This window comes from Chrysemys picta, chromosome 2 (genome assembly GCF_011386835.1).
Source record: "Chrysemys picta bellii isolate R12L10 chromosome 2, ASM1138683v2, whole genome shotgun sequence".
NCBI classification, from domain to species: Eukaryota; Metazoa; Chordata; order Testudines; family Emydidae; genus Chrysemys; species Chrysemys picta.
Window position 1 is genome coordinate 158,055,786 of NC_088792.1, and position 20,776 is coordinate 158,076,561.

Consider the following 20,776-nt stretch of genomic DNA (forward strand, 5'->3'; position numbering starts at 1 on the left):
CTTGAGAACAGAAGAGACGGCATCAATGTTGTGGGGAAGTAACACACCTTATGGCTCCTTCTAACAACTGCTCCATTGGAGAATAACGGGTCACTGATGTTACTGGCTAACAATGGTGCTCCTTCGCTCAGGTTGTAGAGGATCTGTGGTTTTGGTGCTTCAGGGCTGTGGCTCAAACTCTATTGAGGATTTGTATGGGGTGTTGGACCCAGAAGCACAGTAGGAGACAAAAAGGGACGGTGCATCTGTCTTTCCTTTTATTTTTAACAGTATTACTAAGGACTTTTGCATAAAAATAGCATCTCCATTTCTTCAAGGTGAACTGAAATGTTCATTTTAAAAATAAGCAACTTAAACTGAGCTCCCAAATTATTAAGGTCCGTGTAGACTTAACCTTGCTACTTATTAGTATATTTTATCCCATCTCTGATTTCCTCCCACATGTCACAAACAAGAACATCTTGCTTTGAACTCTCCACCTCTCCTGCCCTATGTGCACAATTGTTCCTGTCTTGTTCATATATTGTGCATTCACTTAGCTTCCCCGTTGGCTGGAGGATTTAATGGCTCCTCTTACAAGGTTCATGTCAGTTCCAGCTAACCTTTAGAGCAGCCCTAGGCCATGCCATCTTCTCTGTTAATCTGGAGCTCGCATAAAGGCATGACCTGTAGTTCTGATTGCAGTGCAATTCGTTCTAGGTCTACGACAATGTACAGTTTCTCTGGTGTTACATGACATGGTAAGGAAAAATGATTCAGAAGTCTGCCTTGGTTATTTATATGGCCCTTGTTACCAGAGCATCAGAGTGCCCTATGTCAGATAGGGAAGTATTTTTAGCACCATTTTACAGATGGGGGGGGGGGGGGGGGGAAGAACGGGGGCATAGAGAGACAAAGTGACTTGCCCAAGGTCGCAAAGGAAGCTTGTGGCGTGGCAGAGCAGTGAATAGACTTGGGGTCTCCTAAGTCCCAGACTAAAACCTTAATCACTGGGCAAAGGGGAAGGGAAGCATGTTCCAGCAGAGGGACTCAGCATCTCTTGCTTTTGTGCACCTTTGGAAAATAAACCACCACAGAATCTAGCAAAATGTTATGACACTTCAGTAATCTCCTAACTACAGGTGGGCTGGAATTTCTCAATGAGGGTGGGCAGGTACACCAAGCACTAACAATGTGCCAAAAGGTCTTTGAAGATCACAAATGGCCAAGAGCTGGGTTTTACATCTCAGATCCCAGCTCAGAAAAGCACTTAATGTGATGGGTGCTTCCATTATTCTCTGAGAGACCAACACTAAAGGAAGGTTCAAGGGGGCTGAGTTCATTTTCCTTTTAGTATCATGGCCCTGGTTTAAGGACCTCATAAGAATGGCCATATTGGGTCAGACCAAAGGTCCATCCAGCCTAGTATCCTGTCTACCGACCGTGACCAATGCCAGGTGTCCCAGAGGAGTAAACCTAACAAGTAACGATCAAATGATCTCTCTCCTGCCATTCATCTCCACCCTCTGACAAACCGAGGCTAGGACACCATTCCTTACCCTCCCTGGCTAATAGCCATTAAAGGACTTAACCTCCATGAATTTTATCTAGTTCTCTTTTAAACCCTGTTATAGTCCTAGCCTTCACAACCTCCTCAGAAAATAAGAGCTGATTCATTCCTCATTTCCCCACAAAAGCAGCCCTACACACCACAGTCTCACCCCAGTGTTTCTCTCCTCCTGCCCCTTATTCCTTTCCAGAGGGGACTTGGAGGTTTTCTACCCAGAACTGGGAGACGTTGGCTGCACATACATCCCCAAGTGCAATCAGTACCGGAAACGGATCAGCAAGGAGTGGCGCAGCCCAAAGATTGCGTATCCACAGGCTGACAAGGTAAAGCCTAAATCAAGTCCCTTATGTGTAGTTGCACTGGGCCATACTGAAGAATCTGTGGGCTTTTGTCTAGGTATTTGGATTGTGGATTAAATGTGGACAAATTTCTCATGTGCTCTTGTATCACAGTTTGCCTTAAATGGAGGCATTTATTAGAGAAAATAGCTACCACTTATAGATAAGCACTGACAGGCTTCCACACAGCTTAGGCTAGGTCTACACTACCCGCCTGAATCGGCGGGTAGAAATCGACCTCTCGGGGATCGATTTATCACGTCCCGTCGGGACGCGACAATCGATCCCCGAATCGACGCTCTTACTCCACCAGCGGAGGTGGGAGTAAGCGCCGTCGACAGGAAGCCGCAGAAGTCGATTTTGCCGCCGTCCTCACAGCGGGGTAAGTCGGCTGTGATACGTCGAATTCAGCTACGCTATTCACGTAGCTGAATTTGCGTATCTTAAATCGACTCCCCCCTGTAGTGTAGATGTACCCTTAGGCTCCAGCCTTGTTTCCCAAGGACCATACCCCTGCCTGGAACTCCACACTGCGCACAGACTCTAGTGTCTGAATAATACACCGCAAGGAAGTGCATCATCAGGAGACGGTGTCGTTTGGGAATCAGGGAACAGGAATTCAATAGTCAAGTTTCCTTAAAGGACAAGGGCTATATGTACACTAGAGATCTTAATTTCTTTGTGAAATACTCAGCCATATATCTCTATAACCTGAAGTTTTTTCACTGACGCCCCTCAACTGATGGGATTGTAGCTAGTAATCTGTGCTCTGCATAAAACATTCCCCCAGGGAGGGCGCTAAGTGGTTGGTGTTGAGCCCAGAGACAGGGCCAGCTCTGGCTTTTTTGCCGCCCCAGGCAAAAAAGCCTCTGGCCGCCCCCCCTGCCCTCCCCCCCCCCCCAGCATGGCAGGGGAAGACAGCCGGCACCCCGGGGGGAGCGGGGCGGTGAGCCCCGGCCGGGGCTCCGCTCTCCCTGGCGGCCAGAGCCGGAGCGCCGCACCGCGCCGCCCCCTTCCAGGTGCTGCCCCAAGCACAAGCTTGGTGGGCTGGTGCCTGGAGCTGGCCCTGCCCAGAGAGAACTTTTAAACTCATGCGCTCTGCGGGTGATATTTGTGTTGTGGAAGAAAACCAGCTCTTGCTTCAGTCGAGCATCAAAGTCCAGCTGAGATGCACTAAGTGAAATGGGAGATTCAGATTCTGGGTGGGACTTTCACAAAAAAATTCCTCATTGGTCTCTGTCTGTCTGCTTCTATTGTCTTCAGTGGAAAAAGCCTCTACTGGCTGCATTGGGAGCAGAGGTGGGCCAACAAGTGCGCATATACCCAGTGGACTTGGCCCTGGCATCTTCACAAAAGTGAAATTCCATGGCTGTTGGACATAAATGTCAGATCAAATGTAACCATAGGTTCTTTTTTGTAACTGTGCTAATTCACTGGCACTTAACAGGGGGTGCAGCTTGGCTTGCTGCTTCTTGGTTTCCAAATTCCGTAGCGCTTTGGTTCAGATTTCACTTGTATTTATTTTTTAAGATAACTGCTCAGTTGGCTTTTTCTGCCCAATCCTTTCATGGATGGCTGCAGCAATTTAAAGTAGGACTTTTTGGTTCTTGTGAAAATATAACAGGGAGTGCTTGTGAAAAATCTCACTGTCTGCACTTAAACCACATTAATTCTATTAAGATATCAGGGCTGCTTTTTACAAACATGATTTTAAATGAGATTTTTCTTGCCTGTGTTACTAGTGCCACCTTGGATATTAAATCTGACCACTTAAACAATTTCCTTTTACTTCTGGAGCTGCTCACTACTTGTATTCCACTGCTCATGGATAACCAAATTAGACTGATAAGCAGGGTGAGGTAATATCTTTTACTGGGTCAATTTCTGTTGGCAAAAGAGACAAGCTTACACATAGCTCTTCTGCAAAAACAAAAAAAAACCAACAACTCTAGGCTGGTCAATTTCACTTTGGTATCTAGTCAGTGTCACTTCCTGACTCTCCTGCATTAGTTCAAAGCTGCAGGATTTTGGTTGCAAACCAATTGTCTGGCAGATTTTTTTAAGTTCTCTTGTTTGGGTTTAGGTTTGGTTTGAATTGAAGTAGAAATGAATTTGCAAATATCTTTATTTGGCTTAGTTTTGCAAACTTTCCCCCCCCCCCAAAAAACCTTAGTTTGGGAGCTATATTCATAGACTTTAAGGTCAGAAGGGACCATTATGATCATCTGGTCTGACCCCCTGCATGCTGCAGGCCACACAACCCTTCCCTGGACTCTGCTGTTGAAGTCCCCAATCCTGTGTTTTAGTGACTTCAATCGGCAGAGACCCTCCTGCTAGTGATCCCTGCCCCATGCTGCGGAGGAAGGCGAAAAACCTCCAGAGGCTCAGCCAATCTACCCTGGAGGAAAATTCCTTCCCGACCCAAATATGGCGATCAGTAAGACCCCGAGCATGTAGGCAAGAGTCTCTAGCCTGACCCCTGTTGGCCATTATACTATTTACGTACCATTGCTTGGTTTTCCTTGGCTACTATGTTTTACCATTAAACCATTCCCTCCATAAACTTATCTAACTTAATCTTAAAACCAGACAGGTCCGTCGCCCCCACCGTTTCCCTCAGAAGGCCGTTCCAATATTTCACCCCTCTGACGGTCAGAAACCTTCGTCTAATTTCAAGCCTGAACTTCCCCATGGAAGTTCATTACTGGACCGTGTCCCTGGCACTGTTTATGTGCCACTGTCTTGTAAAGGCAATGTTTGGTCTGTTGAAACCACTGGCTGCGCAGCCAGAATGAACCTTGGGTTGTTGTAGTGCATAACTGCAGATTTTTTGTAACTTGTGCAAACCGGACACTTCACACGTCTTGTCGCTTTATTAGCTGAGGGACGCCGTATAACACTTGCCATTTAAATTGTAGTCTGGAAACCATTGCACCTCCTAACATTTGTATGTACATTAGAGGATGACCTGTCCTGCCCATCTCTGCACTGCATTGGTCAGGCGGTAGGAGGTGTCAATCAGATTCAAAGACTAGCTCTTGTTTCTAAACGGCACAGCTTGGTGTAGCTGCACTGGGGTCTTTCCCCAGGCTCCTGTGTCCTGTCAAGGGGCACATGGAGTGGCTGAACTGCAGTAGCAAGGGCTTTGGAAGAAGTGACTCAGAGCTGCTGATGACCCAGTCCCCAAACCACCTAGGCCTAGGTGAATGCTCGGCACAGAGCATAAGCCAGTTTTCAGGGAGAGATGGAACAGCAACTGCAGGCCCTGCAGGAAGTATACAGGTGTGTTTTGGCTCAGGCTGTGCTCCAGACAAGAGGGAGAGGTGCTGGTGGTATCTGAAAGGGAACAGGAGGGAGGAAGGTTTAGGGGTGAGGTTTGTTCTGGAGACCCATTTCTACTATAATCAATTACTTGACTGGGTTAAAGCAGATATCGATGTCTGGATCTTTGCTGCTGGCAGAGGGCCTCCGACATCTGCCTGAGAGCCTCCTTCACTTCAGTCCCTATGGCAATCAAGAACCAGCCTGGGTGTCCAGCGACCGCGCATCCTACTGCCTTGCAGGGGCATCGCAGCTTGGGGGGTCGTGCTCAGTCCCTCATTCCAGGACTGGGAGTGCTTCGAAACTCAGTGAGGGAGCACCTGGTGTTATCATGGAGGCATGGAGTGGTTCTGATGGCTTCTGGAAAGAGATCTATCTAAACCACACTCTGATGGAAGATCACTGTGAGGAGAGCCATTGGCTGTATGGGAAAAATGCTGAATGGCTCTGGGCTCGGGCACTGGCAGGATGGGATATTCACTGCACTGTGAGTTCCTGGGATGGAGACCCTTGTCTAGGAAAGGGATTCGCTGGCTGCGGTGCTTGGCAAGCTAGAGGGTGTGAAGCAGGAAGCCCCTGTGGGTGGGCACTGGGCAGTGAGATATCGTGGTTGTCAGCAACGTTCTGCATCATTACAGCTCTTGACACCACAAAGAGGGAAACACGTGACTAAATGTGACCCAGCAGTAAATCCCCTCTCCCCTTCTAGTTCTTTCCCACCTGTCTGTTTTGTAACTCAGCTGGTTACCCAAGCCTGCTTGGGGAATAAGCTACTTCTAGCACGGTAGCGACCCCTACTGGGCAATGGAGAGAAGCCAAGCTTTTGCTTCGAGTGAGACTTGTACTGTGTTGGCTGAATGCAGCTGTGCGGGAATAAACCCTGAAGGCTTCATGACAAACTCAAAGGATGGGCTGGGTTCAGCCAACCTGACCCAGTGCAGGAGCAGGGGAAACTGGAGATTTGAATCTTTCGGATGTTTGGGAGTTTGAAATCTGATCCTGGATCCAATGTTTGCAAATGGGCCCAATTTTTACACTGGGTCCAGGTCTGAATTTTGTGTTTTGCTTTCCCCATCTCTGCTTTTGAACCAACTTGGATGAGTGTCACCAAACAAAGCTTGATGGGTTTAATCCCAGGCCTGGGAAATTTTGTGATGAACCTGAATCTTGGGTGGTCTCTGAAGTGAATTCAAACCTAATGTTTCCCTGGGCCCGCCAGGGGGTATCCCTACGCTCCAGGAGGGAAGGGTCTCAGAGCCTGGGCTCCAGCCCAAGCCCAGATGTTTACACTGCCATTTTATAGACCTCCCCCTCTCCCCCCCAGCCCTAGCTCTGCGAGCCCAAGTCAGCTGGCATGGACCAGCTGCGGCTGTGCTATGGGTGTTTTATTGCAATGTAGACATACCCTGAATGTCTTCCAGATTCTCTTCCATTGGCTCTTTAAACTGGACTCCTCAATTAGCCAGAGCTCTTTAGGACAGACGAGCAGCAATAGCTTCACTGGTTCAGTCTCTTGATATTTACATTCTTTGGCAGGGGAAATTAAAAGCTGGGCCCTGATGAATGGGCCAAAGCGAAGTCAGCCAGGAGCTTGGTGGGCTATTCAGAGTGGTCCAGGAACAGTGAGATTTGATTACCCTCGTTGTGGCCTGGGGCTGGTCAGACTCAAAGTAAGATACCGTCCCTCTGCCAAGGAGCTTGCAGCCTAAGGTAGACACCGACCGTCTGCTGCTCGCTGGACAAAGGCTCTTGTGCCGTTATTCCTTGGGCATTGTCACTGAAAGGCTTTCAAGAAAAAAGGCATCTTAAGGAGGGTATTGGAATGAAGAGAGGCTGTTCCAGGCATGAGTAGCAGCAGAGAGGGGACACAAGGGTGAGATGCAGGCTGCCGGCTCGTTACGCAGCTAGGCGATCTGAGCTTTGCTTCCTAGCTAGCCATAAAGGAGAAATAAACAGCTGAACGTCACCAGAGCACAACCGTCACTGTAAGCCAGCACGCTTAGCCTGGTGTTTTTCCTGCTGCAGCATGTATGTTGCAAACCACTAAATAACCTTGGAACTGATACTAGCGCTTCCAAACTTTGCCTTGACTTTCTATGGATATAAAGGATGACACAAGGCGCTAGGCTGTGCAGAATCTGACTCCCGCTGTTTAAAGTGCAGCATTCTCCTTCTTCCGTTCTGCATTGGAGAGTGGGTGTGGTACCGCACGTGGGGATGCTGTTGCATGAGAGATTTGCAAGCCATGTGAAATGCTTGCTGTATTTGTAGAAGACTGCTAGATGGCACCATTGACCTTTTATTCTCCTTGCAAGCACTCCTGGGAGGATGGAGATGGAATGGGACCAGAGATGCTCGGGTTACTCAGGTAGCAAGTGCTCTGGGTTCTCTTATGACCATGTGGTCAGGACCTCCCACTTGCATCTCATATGAAAGGCAGCACAGTGCCCTTAACACCACCTGAAGAATCACCATTGCTGTCCCGGAGTGGTACACGGGTTTTCCATTCTAATATAGAGCAGCCCTGACCTTGCTTAGCAGCTAACAGGCTCACATTGCAAGGTGACCATCCTAAAGGATATGCAAGCAAACAAATATCCACAGTCCATTGACTTCTCTTCTTAATACTTTTCCTGTGTATCTGATAGAACACGGAGATGTCCTGGTTTCCCATTGATTACTGTGCCAGTCACTCTTTTCAGCACTGGAAACACAGCAGCAGCTGGTGCAATCCTGAGATGCAATTGACACAGAAGAAACTTTAAGCTGGTACTCTGGGGTGGGGTTTACTGCACAGTTGATAAGCCCCTGGGTTGAGAACCAGTTTCACTGGCCACTTGGTGGTAATAAGGAATCTCCCTCCATGTTGCTGTGGAAGCAGAGAAAGAACTGTCATGCATTGCATCCCCTTCCTGTCAGTTCTTTCTCTGCTTCCACATTGCCCAAGTTGCTTGAAGTACAATACTCCTGAAAAGAGAGGGGAGCCCCTCAAGCAGCCATCAGTGAGGTGTTAATATGCAGCACTTGCATATGGCTCTTCATCCATAGATCTCAATGCGCTTTAGAAAGGTGAGTATTGTTACTGGCATAAACAGGCAGTGACTTTCTCAAGGTCAATTGGCAGGTTAGTAGCAGACCTGGGAATAGAACCTTTATCTTCAGAGTGCTTGTCCGGGGCTTTTGCCACTAGGCCTCGCTGCCTAGACAAAAGGCCTGATTCAAGTGAGAGTGCACTGGTGTAACCAAGGCCAGAAATTGGCCTGCAGAATCTGGTGATGCTCCATGAGGAGCGAGTTCAGCTTGCATTTCTGATCCCAGGCTGAGTTGGTACAGTTGGTAGCTAGTGGGTGGGGAGAAGAATCTAGGTACCAGTAAACTCGAGCTAGCAGATTTTGTCTGGAGTCACTGAGATGCAATGAACGTGGGAACCCAGGTTGGTGTTTCTAGCACCTCTTCCTTGGGGTAAGCCCCACTTTAATGCTAGAACTGGTGGCATTAGAAAATAGAAACTGTCCACAAAACCCCATTTAACCCAGCACAGTGGAAGATTGCTCCTCTTCATCTGGACATCAAGCCTGTTGGCTTCTAGTGTCCCAAGTGACAAGTCTTCAGTCTCTTCTCTTTGAGACACGACCCCACGGTTCAACAGTTCTCACTGTTTGGACAAATGCCCCAACCTTCTCTTGTTTACTGAGTTTTACCCTCTGTCCTCCTAGTTTGACCCTCTTCGCATAAACTGCTTTCGCAGCACACTTTTGGAGCCACTGGTGTCATGCTGGGATCAGCCAGCAGGGGGTGCTGCATGAATGCTGTATACTGCAGGCTTTTCTCCCTAAGTGTGTATGTGTGGCAGGCTGGCTGACTGGCTGACTAACCTGCTCCTGAACAGCTTGGTAGGTTTCCAAATAAGTCTTTCAGAGAGACAGAAAAGCACACAATGTGCTGGGTTTTGCAGCACGTTATAGTATTTTAATTTTCAGCAAGGGGCAATGCACAGTGAGATCTGAAACGCAGAGCCGACTCTAAAGGGCCATGCTTTTGTATATATTCTTAACCCTTGAATGCCTTAGGATGCTTTTGAAGTTTGGAGGAGCTCTCGTAATGTCTGTTTCCAACAAAAGGAATTGCCTGCAGGTGAGATTGTCTGTGTTGAATTGGAAACTAGTGTTTGATCAGGGCTGACCCCAGCCACTAGGCATGGCTGATTTAAGCTAGGCTCCAGAGCTACAGTGTGGTGTGGTTACTCATGGCCTTCAGGTGGAACAGGAGGTGCCTCCTTCTGTGGATTCCCATAGGTGTGCTCTCTGACGGACATCCCAGCAAGTGATAGTGTTTCTCATGCTTAGAACTGGGTTTTGAGGGTCAGGTCTCAGGGATTCTTTCCATCTGTCACCGACTCACTGTGTGAACTTGGCAAGTTGCTTCACCTCCCTGCCTCCATTTCCTCATCTGTAAAATGGGGATAATGATACTGATGGGTGTTTTGCTACTTGATTGTTAAATTCTTAAGAAAGTGTAAAGTTGATCAGGATTTTTTCCATTTTTGGTTAAATAAAATCTTTTTTGCAGGAAGTGTCTTGCTTACAGTGGAAAGTTGGCTTTTTGAAGAACCAAAACGCTATAGATTTTGGTTTTCCTAGGAAAATAGGAGTGCCCATTTCCCATGGGGTGGGGATTTTAATTAATGATCCCAGAGGAGGCCAAATTCTACATGCATGTTCAGAAATCCTTGCTGTGGTGATCCTTGGTAAATAAGATCTCTCTTCACCGGGCAAATTTCAGTCTTTCTGATTTGCTCCTTTTTAAGCCAGTGTTTGGCCTGAATGTGGTACCATGTTTCTGTATGAACAAGGTATCAAACTTTTTGATGGGGTGTCAGTTTGAGTGGCTCCTGACCCCATATTCTCTATCTGGCACATGGGACCGACTGGGCTGGGGGGTGGGGGTGGAGGAGGATAACAAGAAGACACCAAGGTTTAAATTGTGGGGGAAGTTTCACTTTTCTGATAAAATGAGTAAAAAAGTGTTTTGAGTAGAGGACAGGCTGTAAGCAGAGACAACCCTGAAGGCAAGGAAAGGAAGTGATGCAGAGCTACCTTTCTGTCGTCCTGGTATCTGGGTGTAGGGTGACCAGATGTCCTGATATTAGGGGCTTTGTCCTAATTTTTCACACGTGCTATCTGATCACCGTCTCTGGGTGCTTCCCGGTGATGCATAAAGCCAGGGATGTTGGATTTCTCCATGGCTTTGTACACTCTGAGATACTCCTCTCCCCCCCCCCCCCCAGTAACACACAGAAGCTGATTTGCAGTGTGTGTTCAGGACATACAGGGGTCCATCCAATGCAACATCTCCATTTCCCTGCAGTTTGTTAGCACAGAAGCCAGTTGACCTCCTGGCAAGGATTGAAATCCAGTCCCAATCTAGTCATTGTGTATCCTGTGTGATTTCCATGCAGCCATCTGTGAAGATGACCTGTCAGAGGACATAGAGCAGTTGATCTTACTGTGTTGGTGGCACTGCTATGAGTGGTGGTGATTGTCTGCTGGCCTAGTCTGCAGAGTGTGCCCACTGGGGAAGGCCAGGCTGATGGAACTTTGCTTTTTCCCCACTGTAGGTGAAACCATCTTCCTCTAGCCTGCTTCCTCTATGAACATTACCTCTTGCACTGGGGTGTGGTGCCTCTCTCCTCCTGCCCTGGGAAGGGGTATGCTATCTCCAGGGGGGCTGAGTCTCTTCACCTGTAATGGGGAGAGGGTGTGGTACCTGCGGGGAGAGCTACACCTGTGCTAGTGGGGTGGGATCAGCTCCCCTCCTGAAGTGGGCGGAAACTTGAGTAGCACATGCTCCAAAGTGAGCTTTGCATTTTGTTTGCAGACCCTCGTTGAGCCACAGTCATTCCCAGGCACGGGACTGGGAGTCAGGACTCTGGGATTCTATTCCTAGCTCCACTGCAAACTCACTGGCCAACTTGGGGCAAGTCACTTGCCCTCTCCAAGCCCCAATACCCCATGCCCACCCATAGGTGCTGGAACTGGCTTAAAGTGGTTTCTATGATATACAGGGTTTACAATTTGGTTCAATGGCTCTCAGCATCCCCACGACAAAAACTGTTCCAGCACCCGTGCCCACCCTCCCAATCTGCAAAATGTGGACAATAATAACAGAGACAGCAAGGCTAACTTATTAAGGTGTGTCACGTTCCTGATTATCCTGGGCAGGAAGGTGAAAGGAGTGAAGGGTTCTCATTCACTGTGATCGCATAGCTCTTTAAATTAATCTGACTACACATGCAGGTGCTGGCGGATGGCCGAGAAGGGTGATTCTCTTTCTAACCGCTGAAGCCTCCAGCTGTGCGGCTCGGCTCTGGTCATAGCTGCAACCCCACGAGGAGGATGCTATGCTCTGTCTCAGGAGGCACTTTCAGACTGGGGTCTTGCATTTGGACCTGTTGAAATTTTCTGGGGAAGTGACGCTTTTGGGGCTGAAGCTGCTTGCGCCTAAGTTCTCAGCCGAGAGATATGAGTGACTCTTCAGCTGAGACTGCCGACAAGGCGGCCAGGTTCAGTGGAGTGATTTTTATTGGGATGTGGACTCCTCTGCCACTGGAAACCGGGCTGAGATCCAACCAAACTAGTTTCACAGGTGGTCTGGCCAAGAGGTATTTGGATATATATTTTTTTTGATAAACAAACACAGATGCTATTGGCCAGCTGTTAGACACTGTGGGCTCCAGCTATTAGCAACCACATCTTGCATAATGTGTGCCTTCTCACTGACCCATATGGTCAGATCCTCAGCTGGTGTAAACCACCATGGAACCACTGAAGCAAATGGTGCTGCACCAATTTACACCAGTGGAGGATTTGGCCCTATTTCTGACTCCTCCTCCTCGGTTTTAGCTATTTCTCTTTTTAATCTATGTTGATTTGGGGGGATAACACAACGTCCAAGCCACCTCAAAGCTCAGGGCCCAATTCTGCCCCCTTACTCCCTGTGAATAACACATGACTTCATGAGTAGTCCCACGGCAATCCTTAATATTTGAGCTGGTCTATCTCTCAAGTGACCATAGAACTGCAGTGTGCCCACCCTGTGCCTACACAGTGCTTAGATACATGAGGACGGGACGTAGATCAGAACCAGAGAGACAACGAGAAGCAGAGACCATTTTGGCCTAACTTTCAGAGATGCTGAGCTTCCCCCCCCCCCCCCCCCCCCAGCTCTTGCTCATTTCACTGGGCATGGTTAGCGCCCTGCCCCTCGGCAAATCAGGCCATTTGGGGGTTAGTCTGCAGTGAAACGGGGATGAGGTGCTTGGACTTTGCAGGCTCTTTGCTTGTCAAAAACTAGGAAGTCTTGTCTGTGCGCCAGTGGCTTGGCCCGGAGGACAGTCCCGTTACTGTCCCATTAGGGAATCAGTGACTCCTGGGTTTGGAGTCCAAGGTGAACTGCACCGTGGTGGGGAGCTCAGTGAAAGCAGCAGAAGCTTTTAAACAGGAAGGCTGTGCAGCACCTTGCATGATTTGGGCCCCTGCTGTCTCCTCTGTCAGAGGATGCACTAGTTGCTCTGATAGCCTTCCACTATGATCCTTACAAAGCTAGCACCTGCCATAGCCTGTTGAGAATAGGGCTTTGCCATCAACAAGCTAACCCAGCTGCTAGTTACCCCGTTGGGCAGGTTGTCTGTCTCTCGCTCTCCGGTTGAGGGATGCACTCTGCACAGCAGCATTAAACACGGCTCCGTTTGGTGGAGGAACCAGCTTTTAATTCACGCATGAATCTGTCTGGGCGATGCCGTGAAACTCTCTTTAGCGTTTGATCTTGAGAGGAATAAAACTTTCTCCAAGCCAGGTGAGATTGTGGCGACTGGCTGCTTCCAGAATGTCACTGTCACCAGCCAGTATTAAGTCAGACGGGATTTTAGCAGGGAAGAGGGATTGTGCTGATGTTGAGACTCTGGACTGGAACTTGGGAGATATCCATTGCCCACTTGTTAAATTTTCGAGCAAGCATCTTCATGTTTTTGCCCCCTGCTGCCCCACACGCTTTGGGACAAGCTCCCTGTAAACCTCCCCCAAGCCACCTTGTTCCTTTGCCAGGATGTCAACAAGAAACGTAACTGAGTAGACCACTGGTGTGCTGAGACGCTGCCGCTCATGCTGACCAATGCTGCCTCCTTGTTTCCTTTCACTCTGTTGTCTGGCTGTTGCTCTCAAAGGCCCCAAGAGTTAAAGGTGTTTATAAACTTTCGCTGTCCAACATTAAACAATAGGAGGTAGGTTTGGAGTTATTTTTAAACAGAGCTCTTGTTTTTTCTCAGTGACGTGGCGAACAGACCTAAAGCATTCATTCAAATGCAAAGTTTATTGATTAAATGCGAGAAATTAAAACAAACGTTTATACTGAAACTGAGTGATTTGTGCCATGCAAATGTAGGCAGACCGTATCAGTCTCTCTTCTTTTGGAGTCAAAATATCAGCGTCTCTTATTTTCAGAGCAACCTTTCTCTGAGGAGGAAAAAGTAAAATTTACTCTGTCCTCATGTGACGCACATTAACTGATCCTGTTCTCAACAAGCAGACAGACACAAGGTGGAGGAGAGAGGATAGAAAAGATGGGTGAAATACAGTGTTTTTTGGAACACTGGTTAGTTGGGAGCGGATGCTTTGGCTGACAAGTTGACCATGGCACCTGCTGCTTGGAACCTAGTTGGTTACGATCTGGTCAGGACTGTCATCTGGTTGGATTCTTTCTCCTTAGACAAGGCAGGCTTGGGAGGATGCAGTTTAATTGATTTCAGGATTTGATGAAAAGCCAAGAGAGTGAGACAGAAGAGGAGGCAAGAAACAGTGGGGCAGAAAATAACACCACAAGGAAAGGTAACGCAATGCAGAGTCTCGCATGCTTTTGTGCTGCTGGTGATTGAATATCTCTGCTGGCGGGCTGAGGACTAGATGTCCTGATAATGTGGTGACTTTGAGACCTAATAGGTGAAAACAAAGTTCCTTAAAACTTCCCCCTCCAAAAAAAGAAAAAAAAAACCTCATTAAGAGCCCCAAAGGGAGGCTAAGTGGGTGGTATAGTTCATCCGCGCCCTCCTACCCCGCATTATTTTGTCCATCAGTTAGGCCCAATATCCATCACACCAATTTTCATTGGTTAAGTTCCAGCTCCAGATCACTTGTTTTTTAATAAGCAGTTTCCAGTCCTTGGATTGTATCAACGTGACCTTTTGTTTGGACTAATTTAGTCAGTCTGGTTCTCTTGCACCTGTTTGTAACGTTCTTTATTGAAAATAACTTGACCTACTTTCCGTGGTAAATTTCTAAGCAGGCAAACGTTACAGACCAATTGTTGCAACAGCTCTCCAGTCTGTCTGTCTCTATCCACCTGGTCTCTCTCCAGAACAGGGACTCTTTTTGTTTGTTTGTTTTTTGTTTTTGTTTTGTTTGTTTGTACAGTGCCTAGTGTGATGCTGCCCTGGTCTGCAATTGAAGCTCCTAGCTGCTACCCCAATACAAATTAATATTGGAGTTCAGTTCCTGACTCTGCCACAGTTGCTGTGGAACTTTGGGCAAGTCATCTGAGGGGTGGGAATTTGTCCCTGGACCAGCAGAAGGCTACCACTTCAGGCCAACAGTGTAGGGTGAAGTGGGACTTAAGTGTTGTATAGGCCTTGTCCAGGGATGCATTTCAGCCTTCTGCACCACAGTGTCTCTGAGATGGGTCAAATGATACTTTCTACCTCTCAGGGGTATGGCAAAGCTCCTCAATGTGTCTGACGCTCTCATGCACAATTCTGCAGAGATGTGGGGCAGGCATATGGACAGGTGAGTGATCAGACGTTTCTGAAGGCTAATGTCCTCTGTGTTTACAAGAGCTAGGACAAGAACCCACATTCCTCAGAGCCCAAGCTTCCCCCCTAACCTCCTTGGGTTTAGGAAGACACTTTATCCCATGGGCAGTTGAATGTATATTTGTCCATTATGAGGGTTTTTACTCTCTGAAGCATCAGATGCTGGTCATTATCAGAGCTGAGAATCCAGAGATGATGGGCTAGGATTCCTATTTCCCCCTCTGCTCACTTCTGCAACCAGGTTTGAACAGAAACTTTCAAACTCTACGAAGTTTGGATGATAGTTTCTGATTGGGATTAGAAGAGCCAGAAGAGCAGTCATTGGAAAGTATCGGGGTGCGATCCGTAACCAAATATTGCAAGCTGTTGGTTATTCACTTACCAAACAATCCTTTGGTGATGCTTCGGGGGCTTGCTAGCAGAAATCCTCACAAAGAGGAAAAGAAGAATTAATCTCCTCTGCTGGTAGCTGCTCAGCTGGCAGTAGCCTCCCACCAGGAAAAAGAAGAATGGTTAAAAAAATATGGGAGGCTTTATGGAGAAACTTAAACATGCCTTTTATATATACAGCAAAGCAGTCCAAGGACAGACACCTAGATATTTTGATTAACGTTTATTCAATACTCAAAGTACATTCCCCTGCCAAAAAACAGGACCCCCCCCCCGTTCTCCCCCCAACACAACTCGCCAACTTCTCTGGGTATTAACATTTGATAGACATGCCTGGTGTGTTAAATGTGTAATCAGAGATTTCATTCACTTTATTAAAATCACTAGAAATGCCATGTCCTAGGTGTTGTAATGAGGCTTACTCTGTAATAGCGAGCACCCTGTTTAATCAGTGGCTCTTTCTGTTTATATTCCTGTATAATGTCTCTTTAAACAAAAGCTAACTGTTGTCATGATTGTTTTGTTGCTGATATTTACATGGCAAGGACTGGTAAATCTGTTAATGCTTCTGAAATAAGAGTGCCAGGAAACAATGGAAAAGACTATCCTCCTCTCCTCCGTGCCCCCCCCACCCCCACCAGTATTTTTAGCCCAAAATCTTGGGCTTCAAGATCTTGCAGTTACTGAGGGCGTAAAGGTTTGGAGAAGCTCGTGGAAAAAGGCCACACTTCATTTATTTCTGAGCAGCTGTGGTACAGCTGGGGAGCAGGGGGAGGGAGCGGTATGGAGAATGCTTGATCTAGTGCTTAGTCAGAAACCCCTAATCCTGACTCTGGAAATTTTGTCCTAAGTGACTCGACAAAAGTATCAGTGGCCAGGGATTTGATTTTTATTTTTCCTTTTGAAGGGGGCGGGGGGCGGCCAACTTGAGGAACCTACGACCTAATTTTTGGAGGTGTCTGGCACCAGTGACTTCAGCTGGATGCTCGGCACTTCTTACAGGCCCAAGCTTTCTCAAGTGGGGCTTCCAAACAGCGAGGCCACTCTTGAAATTCTCGGCCTCCCCATGCATGTACAATGGGGTCAGGCTTCCACAGGACTGGCCTGTATCTAGCTAAGAGACCATATCCTGCTCCTCTTGCTCACCCCGGGGGTTGCTGGCATGTGTAAGGAGAATTGAATTTGTCCTGGGGTTTGTGAACAAAGTCATAGGGAGCAGCTTTATTCAAACACTCTCTCCGGGTGCACTAAGGCTGGAGGAATGTGTGTTCTAACCAATCCTTGTTTGTCTTCTGATAGTAGAACATACCAGCTATCTTAGGTCTAAGGAATAAGGCCCTGAACACTTTTTTTTTTCCCCTCCGAGGCTATTGTAAACTGAGGCAGGGATGTTGTTGCTCTCTGGTTTTGGGGGGCTTTTAGTGCTAACTCCATTCGTTTCTCTATTTTCCTGTATGGAAAGCAGGTTTCACTACTGTGGGGTTCAGAACAGCCTTGAACTGTCAACTCCCAAAGATGAAAGGCACCACCACTGCAAGTTACTTCCCCCAGCTGTGCTGAGCTGGGGCTGCAGGAGCAGCCTGCTCAGGAAAGCTGACATGCAAAGGCATGTAAGCCTCAGACACCGACTGGTTAAAAATCAGAGGTTTTAAACCCCCCTCCGCCTGTGCTGCTAAAGTTCTTATTGAAACAGAATTTTCAAGGGCTGATTTTACTTTTCCCCCACTGAAGCTGGCTGGGCTGAGCATGGGAAACTAGATTGGCTGGTTATCTCGTTCTTCACTGAGGCTTTCAGGGCCAGCACGGTGTTTTGGCTGTAGGGGAATGAGTGACTCCAACTACTTCCACTTAGTTATGACAGTAGAGCCAGGAAGCCCCAGCTGAGATCAGGGCCCTGTCATGCTATGCGCTGCACAGATGCAGCGTGACAGACGGGGCCTGTTCCAAAGAACTCGAAATCTAAACCAACAAGAGTGGGATGGGAAACAGGCACCAAACACTTGCCCAAGGTGATACACTGGGTCAGTTGCAAAGCTGGGAACAGAACCAGGACAGCCTAGTACCCTATGCATTGTTATATAGTTTCCCTTGCTGCAGTTTTGGATTCCTTTCCTGGTTTAGGTAAGGTTTATTTTTGTTTCTTTTTCAAATTCAAATGTTTGTGTATTAAGCCACTTAAAAAAAAAAGCTAAATATTGGGTCTTGGCTACCAAATGTCTCGCTTCTCCAAACATCACTTTGGGGGGAAGTTAACATGCAGATAACTTTCTACTTCCCATCATTCTTTTAAATAAATAAAATTGAGTATCTTTGTCTACAAGCAGAATGCTCAGTACAATAAAAGTTTGTTTGTAAACTAGCGCTATCGGGGATAAGTGCCGTACAATAGACACTTTACCAAAATCAGTCTGTATCTGAAACAAGAATCTTAAACCACTTCTTGTAGGCTAATCAGTTAAACTGCTTCCATCCCCTGGAGGTAGGCTAGTAGTAGTCTTTCTAAGTTAAGACTGCCGGGGAAGAAGAGGCCCACAATGGTAAAATGACTCTTTACCCAAAATCAAGCAAGCAGTTGGTGTTGAGAATAGAACCCAGGGGTCCAAATTCCTACTTCAAGAGCTATACCACAGTTCCTTCCAGATCTGGGATTAGAGCCAGGAGTTCTGACTCCTGGGCTCCTACTCTTACTGTTAGGCCACATGAGGGGCCTGTGCTTTAGAAGCAGAAGGATCTGCTGTCTATCCCCACTACTGGTGTAAAGGGCTAAGTAGGCGTGGAATGCAGCATGGACCCAAGTCGTTAACAGCCAAGGGACTAATACATGCACAGAAGGGTCTGTGGTGGCAGGATTGGGCCATGAAGTTCTAGGTAGCGTCAAAAGGGCTAGCCCCCTGGGATGTCGTGAGGATTGGTCAGAGTTCGTGCAGCGCTGTGTGGAGCGAAGCGCCATTGGCATTGCTATTAACGCGTCTGTCTGAGAGCAGGGAACGGCAGCCCTGTTGAAAGGTCCCCCTGCCGAGGAGTGTCTAACTTCACACTCCACCATGAGGGGCTTTCTAGAGCCTGCAGCCTCGAGCAGGAAGTCGGAGCTAAGTGGGGGAACATCTGGATAGACGGGAAATGCTCCCGCCTTGTCTCTCAGATGCCTCAATATTGCTTTGCTCAACCGAAAATAAATTGGAAAAGAAAATTGGACATTGCATCAATTTGGAGCAAGTTTATAAATTCTGCAGCTAAGCAATCCCAATAGAAAATGATAGATCGCCCGTGAGCGCGCAGTCCCTGCGGTGATGTATAGCCGCATTAGCTGAAATGCCGTATTACATGATTCTGCTTTATTACCAGGGTTGGTGGCAGACAGAAAAACAGATTACACTTGAGATCAAATCGATAGGAACTTTATTTACTGGCCTTTTAAAAACATATTTCTGCACTTTATAAAAACATACGGTAGATGCTATTGATAGAGCTTGTCTGCTTGTTAAAAAGCAATTTACCCACAGCGATTGTTTTTAAGCTGCAATTTACGACATTACCTTTTACCTACTCTTCCAGACTTCTGTTTTCATCGTTGCATTTGACGACTTCCTTAGAGGTTTCTTTGGGCTGTAACATTCTTTGCTTCAGGAGGGTGGACTCTGCTGTAGCGCAGGGCTTTGTTCTTGCTCCTGCTTCGCTACTTCAGTGATTAGCTGGATGGTGCTGACGTTTGTGGTGAATGTTGGGCCCCATGTGTGCATGGAGGATTAGCATGTATTTGGCAGTCAATAGCCAACAGAACAACAGCAAGGTGGACCTCAGCTCAGTTACTGCAAATTGGCTGCACTTAATTCCAGTATCAAATGGGGGAAACTCAGTCTCTTGGGTTGCTGGCCATTGATGGCTGGCTCCCAAGTACCAACCAGGCCAAGGATATCTTTGAACTTATTAACTTTGTGTATCATAATGTAGAGAGCCTTGGCTAGAGCCCCCTTCTCTGAGCGCTGAGGCTCTATCCAGCTGCTGTGTTCTTGGATGGTATCTTGTGTTCCTGCCCCAGTAGTTAGTTGGGGAACGTAGGCCAGGAAAATGTGTTTTTGTTTTAATAGGTGGCTTCCGTTCTTTAAAATCAGGGCTTTATTTTTCCACGGCGGAATGGACAGGTGCTTCTTGTGACGCTGAAGTGCCGTATAACCATGCAATAGGCCAAGTGACTGCTGGGCATATTAGCCTTGTGAGAGGACTTGGGTTCTTCCTGGGACGCGCCAAGTACTACAGATGGGAACACTGATAGCTGGAACTTCTGACGCTGGCGCATGCTATGGTCAGAAAACGCTAGCTTGGGTGCCTTGACTCACCAGCTGTAAGCGAATGTACATGCTGCAGGCAAAGCAGGATAACAACTCTTCAAAGGACAGTGGATTTGTTTTTAAATAGCCCTCCTGAAGTGGCCTGAGGGGTGGACTGGCTTAGTGGTGAGAGCAGAGCAGCTGAGTCAGGGCTCCTGGGTTCTAATCCTTCCTGTCGCCATCCTGCAGCGTGACCCTGGGCAAGACACTTACCCAGCTGTAATCTGAGTATAATGCTTAGCAACCGCAGGGTGTGGAGGATTCAAGCAGGTAAAGCTCTCTGAGTTCCTGGGATGCAAGATGCTGCACAAGGGTAAAGTGTGTGTGTGTGTGAGTGAGAGAGCGCGACTGGAATACACAGTATGTGGAGGGTCAGCCCAGTTAGTCTGCTTTGGTTTTTTGGGTCTTTTTAACAAGGCTGGTAGACTTGTTTGCAATAAGGCCACTCACCCTCTGGCTATAATCCTGTTCTGTCAAGTGGCTTCCACTGTATCTCCTGGCCCATGTGACTAAACCACGATATGATGTGCTTGTGAGCTGAGCAGGGCATGATCCAGCCCCATCAGTGAGTGTGCTTCGTGCGCCTAAGCAACAAAGAACCAGGTGGATCCTGCCACTTGCTTCTCCGTTCCTTTGTGACGGGGCGGGTGGATGTTATAACTGCAGCTTGTTGATTGGTGTCCTTGATGCAACAGCCCTCGTGGGTGCGACTTACTCTGTCCATTATAAATCCACCTGAGAGTTGCCCTGGAAATGACTCCATCTCTTGATCCCAAGGTTTGTGTCCACTCTGGGCATCTCCATCCTGAATTGGCAGAATATTGGAGATCAGCTCTGATAAGTAACTTTACAGCATCTCTTCTCCCCCTGCTCCCAGACACTTATTTCTATCCCAGGGGGAGACTGCCCTTCAGTCTTGACCTAGCAGCTCAACCTGTAATCCCTCAGGATCATTGCTCTCCTAGGAGTCTGCTACCCAGAGGACCACGTG

At 47.6% G+C, this 20,776-nt stretch overlaps 1 protein-coding gene across 8 annotated transcripts in view; it reads left to right on the forward strand.

Annotated features, from left to right (window-relative positions):
• Positions 1-20,776, forward strand: part of PEBP4 (phosphatidylethanolamine binding protein 4) — a 226,533-nt gene that overhangs the window by 27,325 nt on the left and 178,432 nt on the right. For all 8 annotated transcript variants that reach the window (XM_065584527.1, XM_065584533.1, XM_065584534.1 and 5 more), the window contains exon 3: positions 1,740-1,872. In XM_065584527.1, coding sequence (XP_065440599.1) covers positions 1,740-1,872 — 133 coding nt within the window. The remainder of the gene's footprint in view (positions 1-1,739; positions 1,873-20,776) is intronic.